General features: G+C 45.2%; 1 protein-coding gene across 1 annotated transcript in view; it reads right to left on the minus strand.

Moving 5' to 3' along the window:
- Nucleotides 1-15,406, minus strand: part of JDP2 (Jun dimerization protein 2) — a 38,369-nt gene that overhangs the window by 15,871 nt on the left and 7,092 nt on the right. Inside the window, exon 2 of the mRNA XM_011370840.2 lies at nt 12,375-12,598. Coding sequence (XP_011369142.1) covers nt 12,375-12,575 — 201 coding nt within the window. The 5' untranslated portion in view covers nt 12,576-12,598. The remainder of the gene's footprint in view (nt 1-12,374; nt 12,599-15,406) is intronic.

Here is a 15,406-nt window from a genome sequence, read left to right on the forward strand (position 1 = left end):
GCTTTTCATTACCCTCAAGCCCAAGCTCCTTAATATGTCAAGCAAGGTTCCCCATGACTTGGCCCCACTCGAGCCTCTATATATCCTATGCTTCCCTAGCCTCATGCCTTCGCCCCTGCTGTCCCCTGGCTTACATTCAGCTCAAGTATCACCACCTGCAGGAAGTCCTCCTTGATTCTCATCCCTTCCCTCTGATCCAGGCTCTTGCAGCACTCTGAGCTTATCCTGGCCCCTACTATACTATATTCTATCCTCAGTTCCTGCCTCCTCCACTAAAATGGGAGTTCCGTGAGGACAAAATCTGTGTCTTGTTGACTTTTTGTGTACCCAGCACCTTGCCAAATTTATGGCCATCAGTAGCACTCAATAATAATTGTTTGCTAAGTGGAGGCCTGACCCACAGAGCTGGTGACCTGAACAAAGAACCCAGTCCTGCTTCCTGGTCCCATACCCTTTTCACTTTACTCCAAATGCCCCCAATGACAGACTATAATCAAACACATTCGCACTGGACACCATGCTGGACAGACTATAAACAAACGCACACGTTGGACACCATGCTCACTCAAAGTGTCAAAACAGCCCAGCCAACCACCAGGTGAGGGCTCTAAACAAGAGCTGGCAGAGGTAACGGCTCCACCTGCCAAGATGATTCACTTAGCTCCCCTGGCTGGGGGCACAGGTGGATAAGCAATTGCTCAGTGCACTTGGCATTTACAGGAAGCAGTGGGGAGTAGTGGGGCTGTAAGCTAAGCTCTATCCTGAGGTTCTGGAACTAGGGATCTGCAGCAGGGATCCTAGATCCCTGGCCAGGGAACTCAAGTTCAGAGGAAAAGAGTGAGTCTGCCAGATCCCTGGGTCAGATCATGACAGGACCAACCAGAACACACTGCTTTCTGAAAAGAGGCAGGGAATGCCTTCTTTATGAACTGAAAGCCTGACTCTGTTATCGTGGTTGGGCATCAGTGCCCACAGGAGAATCCACCCCCAACGACTTCTCAGCCCACTCATGTCTCAGCAGGATGAAGCACTGACCTTGACCCGCCCAACCCCCCATCCTCAATAAAAAATCTTCTTCTGAGTTAAGAGAACCCATAAAACAATAGGCCGCTGAGACATGGGGCTGGTTTATATGACGAGAAGAGGGAAAGGCCATTCTCTCCGAAAGCACTGGAGAACAGCCCATTTCCACTGCTAAGAAAAGACAGCGGTGTATTTGGAGCAAAGCCTGAAAAAGCCGGCTAGGCAGGGTGACACCCATTTGCGGACGGTCCTGCTAAGAAAAGAGCAAACACTGTTACTACAAAAGTGAGGCGCAGAGGCCAAGAGACATAGGAAAAATCGCCTTGGCATGGGCAGAAAATCCGACATTGAAGAGAAAAAGGGACCGTGATTGCCTGGGAATTCTTTTGCTGGAGAAGGGCTCTTTGAAGAATGATGGCTGTTTTTTGCTGAAATATATCTATTTCAGGCCCATTTAGTACTTATGGTTTTGTTGAGGTTTGGTTTCCCATTAGGTAATCAATCAATTTTCTTGTCTGGTTGACAACCGATTTAAAAGGTGAAAAAAGAAAAGAAACAGTGGCCCCAGCAAGATTCTCCCACTCCCAAAAGACAGGTAAGGAGCAGAATATATCTGGCTTCGGAGGGAAAAAAACATGTTTTCTTCTCAAAGAGTTAATAATACAGTTGAAACTGAGTCTTTAACAACAAGCAGTGTAATATGCCTTGATTACACTGAGGGAAAAAACAGACAAGATTATCTGCAAAACAACTATTTACGATTTAATGAAAATGCAGTTGTTGCAAAGAATACCTATGAAAAGGGCTGTTCTGAAAATCTTCAGTTGGTCAGAATAGAAGAACATTTCAAGTACCACCATTGTATTGAAGCCTTGGAAGTCATTTGTCTTTCATCATGAAGGTGAAAAACAACGTCCTTGGCTTAATTATTCTCCACCAACGCAGTTCCGTTTAATCTGTATGCAGGCAGTGCAGCTAAAATACGGATTTCAGCCAATTCCTTTCAGGCAGAAGTCACAGATAACAGACAAATCGCTGAGCAGAACAGCAGCCTCTTACTTTTCAGGTACTGAATACCTGCTAATAAAAATCTCACCCAGGAGACTGGTCCAGAAGAATTCACAACCAGGGATGCCCAGCCTGGAGGATGGAAGGGTATCACTACATGTGATATATGTAATGAAACGGATGCAATTAAAGTTTGGAGAGGGGGGAAAGGAAGGGCTTCGCAGCACCCAGGCAGATTCAGGGGGCGGGGGGAGCTCTCTTAGTTCTTAGACTAGAACTGCTGAGAAGTCCCGGCCAGATACACCAAATGAGGCTCCTTTGGCATCAGAACAGTATGTCTGATTCTCCTTTCTAAAACAATAAAGGAGCCAGCCTACTGACAAGCTCAGCAGCTTAATTAATTAGGAAGTCCCTTAGAGTGTGAAAGCTGGCATGGCGGAGGATCTCGGGACCTGGAAATAACTGTTTTGGAAATGCTAAGGTGTTTGCTGACTCAGAGAGCAACCTTGCCTTACAGATTCAGGTACCACACACATTAATGAATATCCGATGGTGTGTAGGTACCTCCAGGAAACTTGAGATAAGTTTGAAGAAAAATGTGCTTTTAGACCCTGTAGCCGTTCTCAGAGACAATCATTGCTATTCAGAGCTGGAAGGTTCCAGGCATCTTAACATGCAGAGAGCTTCAGAATCCCCTGGAGGGCTTGTTACATCACAGATTTCTGGGCTCCATCCCCTAGAGAGCCTGCTTCAGTAGGTTTAGGGTGAGACCCAAGAAACTGCACTTGGAATATATTCCCAGATGCTGGTGCCGCTGCTCTGCGGACCTCACTTTGAGTAGTGCCCATGTAAAGCAGTGTATTTCAGATTGGTTTCAGCAGCAGAAGGCTCTTGTTCAAATGATGCCATAATAAATTAAATAGATAAAGGCAGTATTTTATTAAGGGGCTGATAGTTGTATTAGATGCTTACTACAGGCCTTCACTGAGAGTACGATGTGTTGTGTTGACACAAAACCCTTAACTCAGACATTAGGGGGTTGTAGGTTTCTGAGAGCCTCAGGATCCAAATTATTCCTGTCTTATGTTTTCCCTGACACACAGCTCAGTAGTTACATACAGGGTGTGTGTGTGTGTGTGTGTGTGTGTGTGTGTACACAGACATGCATATAATGTTGTATAATGATGTTTTGATCAATGATGAACTGCATCTGTGAATGTGGTTCCATTAAAATTTTAATGGAGCTGAAAACTTCCTATTGCTTAGTGATGTTATAGCCATGACAACACCATAGTGCAAATGCATTACTCCCATGTTGATGCCGGTGTAAACAAACCTACTGCACTGCCAGACATATGAAAGTATAGCCCATACGATTATGTACAGTACATAATACTTGATAATGATAACAAAAGACTATGTTACTGGTACATGTATTTACTATGCTACACCTTTTACCAGTATTTTAATATATATTCTTTCTATTTATAAAAAAAAAAAGTTTGTCGTAAAACAGTATACCATGTTATGTTGTGTTACGCTGGCAGCAGCCTCATATACCACGTGTTTACCGTGTCGCTTGATTGCATCATTTTCTCTTGTGCTTGATTTCTTCTCCTGTTGTTTTGTGCAGTCACATGCATATAGACTTGCAGCCTAAATCAATAGGCAACACCATATGGCTCACTCTGTGTGTAGCAGGCTCTACCATCTAGGTCCGTGTAAGTATACTCTGTAATATTCACCTAACGATGCATTTCTCAGAACATATCCCCATCGTTAAGCAGCACATGCCTTTATATGTAAATAAGGTTTCATCAGCTTGCCTTGCACTCTCAGGATGCTCATCAAAGGAAAGTAGCAGGAAAAGCTTTGTTCTGAAGTCCATGCAAAACAGATTAACCTGGTGCCAGAGGTCACCTTGGCAGTGCTCTCCAAGGTGTTAGATTTGATAACTAAAAGGTATAAGCATGTGTGTGGATCTTGCTTTTCTAAAAAAACAGAATAGATAAAATTATGCTTTAAAAATGAGACCCTGGCAAATTACTTAATCCCTCCAATCCTTGGTTCCCGAATAACTAATAGTACTAATAACACCTTTCTCACTGGGTTATTGAACAGATCAAAGGAGATGTCTACAAGAGCAGTTTGCTTGTGTGAGCCTTTTGTCCTGAACCCAGATGTTCTCACTCCTTCAAAGTTCTGGGCCAGTTTATACTATACCAGGGGTTTCAACCAATGGCCACAGCCTAGAAACACCTGCCGGCCTCACCCAGACCAACTGAATCAGAATCTCTGGGCTCCAAGTCAATATTTTTTTAAATGCTCTCCAGGGGACTCTAATAAGTAACCAGGATTACTCCATATTTCCTCCCGAGTTCCATACAAAATCCTGCCAAACTGCTCTCATTGCTTCTGGATGGCCACTAGCAATAAAAAAGAAAGAAGAGAAAAGGCCCCTAACCAGATCCTGGCTTTTTCTTTGCTGTTGGCCTGAAAGGAAGTTTTAATAACCATAGCTACTAATTCTGGAGCACCGATATATGCTGAGTGATTTACATATTTTATCCCTTTTAATCCTCAACACATCTCTGTGAGGTAGATATTATCCTTCCCCACTTTCAAAACAGCTTCATTGAGATACAATTCGCACATACCCTACAATTTGCCCACTTAAAGTATGCAATTCAACAGCTTTTAGTATATTTACAAAGTTGTACAACTACTACCGCAATCAATTTTAGAACATTTTCATCACGTCCAAAAGAAACCCCATGCCCCTTAGCTGTTACCCCCCACTTCTATCAACCTCAGCCTTAGACACCAGGGAACTGGTTCTCCTTCCTGTCTCTATGGATTTGCCTATTCTGGAATTTCACGTCAATGGAATCTTGCAATATGTGGTCCTTCGTGAGTGGCTTCTTTCATTTAACACAATATTTTCAAGGTTCGTGGATGTTGTCGCAAGTATCAGTACTTTATTCCTTTTTATGACCAAATATATATCCATTGTATGGATATATCACATTTTATCTATCCATTCATCAACTGATACATATTTGGGTTGTTTCTACTTTTGAGATACTATAAATAATACTGCTATGAATATTCATGTACGAATTTTTGTGTATGTTCTCCTTTCTGTTGGGTATATATATACCTAACAGTGGAACTGCTCTGTCAGATGGTATGGGTCAATGTTTAGCCTTTTGAGGAACTGCCAGACTGTTTTCCAAAGTGGCTATACCATTTTACATTCCCACCAGCAGTTTACCAGGATTATTACTTCTCCGTCCTAATACTAGTTATTATCTTTTTTATTATAGCCATCCTAGTGGGAGTGAAGTGCTATCTCTTTGTGGTTTTGATTTGCATTTCTTTGATGGCTAATGATGTTGAGCATCTTTTCATGTGCTTAATAGCTGTTCACTTTCTTCTTTGGAGTAATGTTCATGACACACTTTGCTCAATTTTAAATTGGATTATTTGTGTTTTTATTATTGAGTTGTAATAGGTCTTTATATTTTAGATATGAATTCCTTATCAAATATATAATTTGCAAAAATGTTCTTTCATTCTGTGGATTGTCTCTGTGTCCTTTGAAACACAAAGTTTTCATTTTGATGATGTTCAATTTATTTCTTATTTTGTTGCTTCTGTTCAAAAAGTCTTGTGTCTTTTGGGCATAGTAGAGGGGAGACAGACTTGGCTGGCTCCAGAGTTATTCAGCCAGAGGAGCCTCACCTGCGAGAGGGCTGTTGCCCAACTGAGTCCATGCTGACAGTGGATCTGGGAATGCCCAAGCAAGATGACCAGCACTGACAGGACAGGCCACTTTGTAGGGCTATTAAAAAAACTGATGGTTCGTGGAAATCCAGCAATGATCTTAACACCACAGAAAACAAGGGGTCATGCAAGGCAGCATAGGGGACACTGGAGGGTTGAAGGACCTTCTTGCTTATAGTTTGTGATGGTAACTACAACTCAAGCTGCATCTAAACTGCTTAAACGACCAGAAACAGGAAGATCTGCTGGCTTCCTTGAAGCCCAGGTCACAGGTGAAACACATTGGAAAGGCCAATGCTGTCAAAATTTGTAGTGTCATTCAAGGTAAATGGAATCAGTCCTCTGAAAGCTAATTTACATATTGTGCTGTAGTCAAGGTCATCTTCACACACGGTGCCTCACTTAATCTTCACGATGAAACTCTATGCGTTTTAGCTTCCTTAAATGAAAAATAGGATGTTCAGAAAGACCAGCTGACTTGTCCAAGGTTGCACAGGAGGTAAACGAAGGAGCCAGGCTTTGAACCCAGAAGCTTGAATCCAAGCCCAGAGCTCTTCTCAGACCTTAAAAGCAGCCCTTCTGGTTAGGAAACCAGGATGGTGACCTGCTCCCACACACCTGGGCACCTCCAAACACTCAGGCCATTCACCGCCTCCAAGGGCAAAATGCCCTCAAGAAAATAAAAGCTCAAGAAACAGTTTTTGGAACATTATAAAAACTAATTTGCATAACTGACACATTTGAAAAGTGAATCATCATCATATCTTAACATTTCTTGTGTATCTTAGTAAGTGCCAGGCATTATGAGAAACCCTTTACCTGCATTAGTTCATTTAATCATCACAGCAACACTTAGGGGTCGGTACTAATATTATCCCCATCTTAGACAGAGAATTTAAGAAGGCAGCACAGGACTTTTTGAACTTTTCAGAGGTATTTGATTTCTGTTAAGAATATACTGATCCAGCCATGTCCCCACCACCAGCTCTCTAAGGGACCCTGTGACCAACCTATGATGTTAAATAAGAGCTTCAGAACCCCATGAATGCTCGGGATATAATATCAAATAAGACTTAATACCACAGAGGCCGATGTTAAATACAGTCATAGCTGCTTTTAGCTATCACTCATTACCCCTCAAATTAAACTATTAAGAGAGAGAAAAAAAAAAGCTAACAGCTTTTCAAAATGTGCTAACAAAGTAACGGCACTAAAATGGAAATTTGGGATTTCAAAGACAAGCCGGGAGATTCTGTTCCAAGAAGGGACAGATTGGATCTCTCTGCCAAACAAGTATGAAACAGAAAAAGCGTCTGAGTCAGGGGGAAGAAGGCCAATGCTATTCTGAAAGAGCCACAGATTAAAAATCAATTATGCAAGGCTTGCTATAAAATGTCAGTGGGCTGCCTTCATGTTTTAAATCACTAAAAACACAAGCATGTTTACATCAACATTTACTTAGCACATCGTCTGGTTGGGGGCAACTTTTTATGCTCAGGCTAAACACGCGTGAACATTTTGGTCTTTTTGGTGAACAAACTCTGGAAAGACCACCTGCAGCTGAGAGCGAGCACAACTCTCAAGGCCACCCTATAATACACAAATTCAAATTCTCACTTCATCCAAAGGAGAAAACTTTCTAAATGTCCTCTGGGGTCCCTGGAGAAGTTGGGAAACGATCAGTGTTAAGTCCACAAACAGCTAATTCTCCTCTCCTGCTCTGAAGATGCCAAGGACACAGATCAAGTCACCATAGGCAATACGTGTTAGAAAGGCAGTCTGCAATGGAATGCACACACTACTTTCTCAAGGTGAAGGCCTTGAAATGCTCCCTGACAAGGATCAGAAGAGCCTGAGGAAACTTATAATAAACAGTTAAAGTAATCCCTGAGCCTACTAAACATACAGATTCCCTGGACTCTGCCTTCGGAGGTTCTGAATCCACGGGCCCCAGTGGGGTCTGGAAATCTGTATTTATACGAAGTTTTCCAAGCGGCTTTGATGATCGGCAAAGTTTGGGAATGGTTGCTTTGATTTTCATTGAGATCTCTTTTTTTTTCTGCCTGAGGTTGCTTAAGTTCAGAAACAGAAGAATAAACAGATAAAGCTTGGAGGTAAGAATTGAAAGATACAAAAATCAAGAATCAGAAAGTTTAATTGACTTGCCAAGTTGACACAGCTAATTAATGTTCAAACCAACAAGCATTTGTTAATCATACAATCTATGCAAGGCGCGGCACACAGTCTGGTGGAAGTAAAAGAAATGTAAGATCTAGTCCCTGTCCTTGTGATCTAAACGCAGGACACAAACTCAAAAGCAGCCTGGTGACACAGTGTGAAGCGGGCTGGGTGTAAGGCAAAAGAGAGTAGTGGGGACCGTGGTAAACTACAGACAATACAGCGAGCATCTGCTACTCAGCTCTAGCTTCTCGTTGCATATAAGTTATGGGTCTAGAGTAGCCAGATATCCTGTTTTTTTAAAGAAGCCAGAAGTTTGCATTTCCTGGTTTTTAATTACAGCAATTCATTCAATTCAAAAAAAAAAAAAAGGAAAAAATTGTAAGGGCCATACGAGATTCATCTGTAGGCTGACTCCCACTCATGGAATGACAGCTTGCAGCCTCTTTCCTAAAAGGTCATCCAGTCCAACCTCCCTTGAACTCAAATCCCCTCTAAGGCCCTGCAAAGTGACAGAGGATGAGCAGTCCCATCTAGCAGGTGGTTAAGTAAGTGCTTGGTGCGTATATGTGTGTACAAGGGTGGAGCTTCTGGCCTCCCCCTCTCCCTCCTAGAAATGCATTCCAGGCCCAGAGGCAGGGTGTGGCCCCTGCAGCCGTAGCAGCCCACTCAGAGATGACCCAGGAAGGACCACAATCTTCAGGCCAATAGGGACTGGCTGACTGAAGAGTCCAGCTGGAAGAGGTTACAGAATGAAAAGTGTAGGAAGGAAAGCTCTAGAGAAAGCCAGAGAGCAAAGCTTTCCTGAAAAGAAATGTTGGAAAGGAAAGAAGAACAAAGAGGCAAGAAAAAAGCATGGGCTCTAAAAATCCTATAACCCAAAATATAACATCCCCAGAGTATAAGATCCTAGCCAGCCATCGGCAGTCTGGCTACTCACCATCACTTGGTCTGCTTCATTTTTCTTCACAATACTGACTACTACCTGACCTTTTATATTGTATATTGATAGGCTTATTTTTCTTTCTGGATGCCCCCACTCTAACATACAGCTCCAAGAGAAGGCAGCTTGTCTACTTTGTTTAGGGTTCAGTTCCTAGGGTCTGGAACAGTGCCTAGCACATAGTAGGTGTTTCGCAAATATCTGTTGGACAAATGGACTGCAGGCAAGCGATTGGCAGCAAAACAGTTTAGCATTACGTGTCAAACACATAATAATAACATCAGCACAACGCACTTTATCATTTACAAACCCTGTCATTTAACGTAATTCCTCCAGTTTTCTGTTACCAAATTGCTTCATGTGTTTGGACATGGCCCAAGAGACTGCTGGCCTCTACAAGGCAGACAGCCCAAGAGCCTCCTTGGACAGAGCTGTCTGCACAGCAGTTCGGCCCACTCTCTCTCCAGAGCCTGGGAGAGGATGTGGCTGCAGACCTGCAGGGCTCAGTGCTGATCAGGCCATGTCCAAACACATATCGAAAAGCCCCAGCATTCCGGGGCCAAGTTCATTCCACCCCACCTCCTTCCCCAGTTTGATGGAGAGGCAGCCATGACATAAGGTTAAAGCTTTGGCTCTAAAGTTAGCTTCCCAGCTGCATGACCTTAGACCTCCCCAAGCCTTGTTAACCTCATCCATCATGTGGGCATTACAATAAAAATTACTTCAAAGGATTCCTGTGCGAGTTCAATGAGAGAGTTCACAGAGCGCATCCGGCACCGTGCTATCTACCGCACGGCGATTGCAGCAGCAGCACTGTCATCGCCGCAGGCTCCAGCTCGGCCACTTTCTAGCGCCATGAGCCTGAGAGACTTGACTTCCTCCTCCCTGGACCTCAAATGCCTCTTCTCTAAAATGGGCAGAACACAGCCACCAGGATCAGGTATGGAACAAACAAGATCATTCATGTTAAACACTTAGTACAGGGCCTGGGACCTATTAGATGCTTAATAAATCTGAGCCAGTGTCTTATCCTAACTCAAGAAACGTTTCCTAGCATAAAATGCCAATGTGAAAATCCTCCAAAGGCAGCTTGCCATATGGAAATAAGTCTTCGGGACATGTTCTGCAACAGCAAGTTTCTTTTCCTATCCACTTTATTTTTTAGTTGCTCTAAGAATGAGCACCCCCCACCACCACCCACCCACTTTGGGTCTGACCTAGAAAGCATTTAGAGGTCAGTTCCCAGGGCAGGGCTGACCTTACTCCATGCCAGCACAATCGACCTACTCCACCTGCCTCTTCGCCCCCATAACACTGCAGTCTGACAGGAGGGAGATGACATGCAAATACGCCCTAAAAACAGCTTGTTATTTTCACCGCCTGGATGGTGAGTGTTTGTGGGCGCCTGTGAAGACAGCACGTCACCATCAGGTACAGGGCACATGCCATCAATTTGGGGGAGGCTGTGAAATGTAAAAATACCCAACCCAAATAAAGGCCTGCCCCCGCCCCCCAAAAAAGAAAGCTCCTCCAGTGCCTTTGGTGGAGGGAAGAGGTGGTAACTCCCTCCCGGGCAAAGCTTCACTAGCCAGCCCCTGGCCAAGGCTCTTCATCAACCCCACAGCCTCAGAGCCCCAGTGAAACTCCTCAGCTACTGGTTTTAAATGGCAATTATATTGTGGAATGACCCAGAAGTGGGTGCTTTCAAGCGATGGGCCTGGGAAGATGAATAGCAAAGGACCAAAGGCAAGGGCCCCCCATAAAGAAAACAATACTAAATAAGCCAGGAATTGCTATCGACAGCACATTGATTTACAAAATCAATTCAGAAGAATATAATTACCATCAGCTCTCAACCTGAAATCAACAGTCTTTAGTGGGCAACTGCAGTGCACCTAATCCAGGTGTCTCAAGTGTAAATGTCTATAGTAGGGGCCAAGCAGTTAAGGCAAATGAGGACAGCTGGTGTTAACAAAAGCAAAACCAACAGTGTAAGCAAAATCAAGAATCATAGGGAAGTGCGGGGCCTGTAGCAAACAGGAGAGAGGAAAGAAGCGAAGGGCATCTCTCCATTCCATGCAGCTGTTGCCATGGCAGAACAGGGCACGGTGTGACCAGATCTTCCCATTTTTCAATCAAAGATTAAAATGCAAATTTCCAAGTAAAATGTTGGTTCAAGTTTCTTTTAAAATACTGTGCGGGCCAAACAAAACACATCTGAGAGCCAGATCCAGCTCACAAATGGCCAGTTTGCCACCCCAGACAAGCCCCCAGCAGCCTTCCTTTGTGTGGTACTCCCAGGGAGAGGAAAGGCAGAGTACTAGTTGCATAACATATCCGACTCTCCCCTACAGTACCCAGACACCTTTCTCCACTCGAGAGACTCTCTGGAACGCCCAGCCCTCCGAGCTCCATCCTAAAGCATGAGCCCCAGTCCGGGCACACCTTTGCCTGTGAATGCTCCCTCTCATCACAACTGCCAGGCACCAGATGGTCGGCTGCTTCTCATGTCCTGCCCCGACCCCCACTCCCAGCCGCCTCTCTTCCCGCCACCACCAACTCTTTCTCCCTTCCAGGTGAGTAGCCATTCTGCCAGGCCTCTGAAGAGATCCCCCTGCTGTGGACCTCAGGCCTTTGGACAAATTACCAACCCTGGGGAGGTGGCTGGGGGCATGCCCTGTACTGAGGCACACCAGAGCTGGGGACTTCTGCTTCTCACCAGTCCCCAGGGAAAAGCTGCTCTTCTGCAAGTAAGGCTCATGAGAGCTGCAGCTGCAAGGGGCCTGAGGAAGGAGTGCTCCATGTGTGGGTCCCTGCAAATACCATCTAAGGCAGACAATTATGGGTAGCTGAGGCCATGCCCAGCCCTGGCAGCTCCTTGGGAAAGGAGGCCACACCACCCTTCCTCCAAGTTCCCACGTTCAGCTCCAGCCTGGGGCCAAGAGGATTAGAGCAGTGACATGACTAATGATAATTCTTAAAGATAACCCGATATTGGTATTCTCTTGTATACTTTTCAAAGCAAGTGCACAGTTCAGTTACCTCCCCTGCTCCTCCCAACACCCCAGACAGATTGCCAGTATATTATTATTCATTATTGTTCTTATTAATCACTGTTCCCTTGCCCCTCTAAGAACAAAGAAGGAGAGACAGGTTCAGCATCCTGTCCTAGCCCAGGACTTCTCAAACTTTAATGTGTCTATCACATTCACAGGCTTCCCCAGGGGAGCTAAAATGCAAATTCGGATTCAGAAGGTCTGGAGTGGGGCCTGAGATTCTGCATTTTTAACAAGCTGCTGGGTGACATGGATGCTACTGGTCCTCAGACTCCTTGTTGAACAGCAACACTTAGGTTACCAGCCACACAGAGAGCGTAGAGACTCTAACCCAGGCATCCTACCATTGGATTCTGCCTAGGAGAACAAAGTTTGCTCACCTCACTTTTCACAGGCTGGGGCCTCTTGCCCAGTTTCACCTCCAGGAAGTGCAAAGGGGCGATCATGGCCCCGATGTTGCGGATGTCGGCGTATTTCAGCTCCTCTGCAGTCAGAGCCGAGCTGGGGAGTCCGGTCAGGGGGCCGAGCCCTGGCAGAGAGCCCGCAGTCACGGAAGGGTCTGGAATCTGCCCAGGCATCATAGCAGGAGGAGCAGCAGTCCAGCCTGGAGTGGGCGGGAGAAGAGCAAGACAAGCATTGTCAGACCGAAAAGGTGTTGTGAGGGGCTTAGGCCTCCATGTCTTGCCAGGACCTCATCCTTTATGTCATTCATGTCCCCCTGAACCCCTTCCCGACCCAGTTGCTCTTCCTGCCCATTCTGTTATAGAGAGAAATGTGATCAATTAATTCACACCAAGGTTATCCTTATCACTCAAGGTAATGCTTAATCCAACCATAGGCCACACTGATTCAGCATTTGCTATGTGCCCAGCACTACGTGATCTTTCCATTAGCACCATGAGACTGGGTCAGTGCCCATTACACAGAGGAAGAAGCCAAGGCTTAGAAAGGTAACTCTCTCAAGACTGTACACAGTTAAAACTGGAGGAGCTGGGATTTAAACCGAAACGTACTGCCTCCCAAGAGAACGGATTATAACGGTGGAATCTCAAGCACCTTTGCACCTGTTTAAGAGAGAGCTATTTTTGGTCTGGCATGGTGCCTCCCCTCAAATCACACATCCCGTTCCGCATACTTGTTAAGACACCCTGAATGTGAAACGAAGCAAATCGAAGTTAAAGGTGAGTATGTGTGTGTGAGTGTGTGCATCTTCTATCAAAAGGGAAAAGGAGATGGAATTAATTAGCACGTGCTTTCCCAGTAGAGCCCAGTACCAGAAAAGTCCTCCAGGGTCTCCTCTTCCTCAAAGCAAACATATATTCTGGCTCTGCCAGAACCAGAAGTTCTGCAAAGGAAGTCAGACTCAGGCATGAAAGAAAACATAACTTAGGTCAATACCGAGAAAATTGTTATTTTTTCCTTCTTTTTAGTGAGAGAAGCTCATAAGTAAGAAATGGTCACTTCAAGGAACAGATGGCAATGCAGAAAGCTTGTCTGCCAAGAGCCAGTCCTATCTGGTCTCTCACAGGGCTCCTACCCATCCATCCATCCATCCATCCATCCATCCATCCGATTGTTGACCACATACTATGAGTGAGGAGGCATGGAGAAAATGGAGATCAGATGTGCACATTCTTAGCTTCTAAGCAGACTTATAAGTAGCATTTTAGTACAAAGCTGCTCCTGGATTCCAATCCTGTAAAGGAAATCACTTCACCCCTTCCCACCTCTTTGCATAAAGTCATAAAATCAAAACCTCGATTGTCTTGGAAATCCTGAGACAGAAGCTTAGGTCTATCCTTCCATCTTCACCTGTCTCTTCCCATGGAAAGGGATGTATATGGCGAGATAGGGGAGATGTGACATCCACTGGACCACAGCTCTCTGTTGGGCAGAGTTAATGCACTCATATGGCCTAGCTGTCTTGGGCTCTCTGCCTCCCACGAGAGTGGCTGTGGAGGATGACCCACAACCCCCTGCTCCATTCAGGTTCTCAGGTCTAGATTTCAAAAGAGGGGCATATGAGGGGGTCTGTTTTGGCCACAAGTGCACCCTGCATTCTCCATCACCATTTCACTTTCAAAGGTGAAATTTGGTTCCCTGTTCAATCCTGTGTCGCTTCTCAATAAGTCCTGCACTCTGAGGGGGAAAGCATGTGAGTGATTTGCACCCTCAAACCACTAAGACTTCTACTGGATATCGCTTTGTTTAAAGAAAGGTGCTTGCGAACACAGTAGATTTGCGATTTCATCCCTGGCACACTGGCCGCATCTGCCCATGAAGCCGTTGCACACAGCTCCCAGCCTTGCACCCAAGTTTACATTGGGTGCCCCAGGCTCTTTCATCCGTGCTCCACCTGCTCTTCCTCCCACACCTACCCCTCAGCTCTTCCTTCTCACCCCACATTTTTTCTCTCTCTCCTTAGCACCCAGAGTCCCCCAGGCCATTGCAGAAAAGGAGCTAAGACTCATTCACATCGAGTTATAGTCTTAGAGCTGGAGGAGGCTCTGTGCTTAAATAAACCATATTCTTATTTTCCACATGAGGACTCTAAAGCTCGGAGAGGTTAAATGATTTACCCAAGGTCACACAGCTAGAGAGGGAAAGAGCCAGGGCTGGATTCCTGGTCCCTAAAGTCTAGAACCAAAGCTTTCTCAGGCTGCCCTTTTTGTTTCCCGTCCTGGGCTCCATGAGACGTTAATGCAGAAAAAATGACCTACTAACAGAATTGCAGACACTAGCCATAGTGGAGGATCATTCTCTTGCAGAGGACCCTCTACTCTGCCTCTCATGAAGATTCAGGTTTAGGAAGTTCCCTAAATAACCCCACAGAAGCCTGGGTGGGAGCCCAGACACAGAAGTGGCCTCTGCGAGGTCTTACATGTGGTTGGTCGATGTGCTGTGACCCTCCCTAAATTTGAGATGGACTTTAGTCCAGGTTCAGGGAGAGAGTCCCTCCACCTTCCAGAGCTGGTTCTGCAATGCAGAGAAGGCTGCAGAATTCCACACCAGGAAGCTGCATGTCTTCCCAGGCCTCCTCCAAGGAAAACAAGAAAAGAGCCAGTGTAAGGATTCATTCCCGTGTAGCAGAATGATGCTTGGGCCCAGCCATGTGGACTCTTGGCAGGCAGAAGGGGATGATTTCAGGCCACCTGAACCAAACTGACAAAGGAAACTCACATCTCCTTCTCAAAAGAGAAAACCCTACACAATCCCCTCTTCTAGACCTGAACTTATACTATAAGGAGTCAGTGACCCTAAAAAGGATGCTTAGCTAAGCGAATCAAAACAGGCAGGAGATGGGAGGCTGGAAAATGCTCTGTGTCTGGTACTTCAGCTGAACACAAGCCCCTAACAGGGCTGAGGATACCACACCCCAGGTATGGAGCAAAGCAAAATACAGAACAAAGTC

Source organism: Pteropus vampyrus, unplaced genomic scaffold (assembly GCF_000151845.1).
Source record: "Pteropus vampyrus isolate Shadow unplaced genomic scaffold, Pvam_2.0 Scaffold177, whole genome shotgun sequence".
Lineage (NCBI taxonomy): Eukaryota > Metazoa > Chordata > Mammalia > Chiroptera > Pteropodidae > Pteropus > Pteropus vampyrus.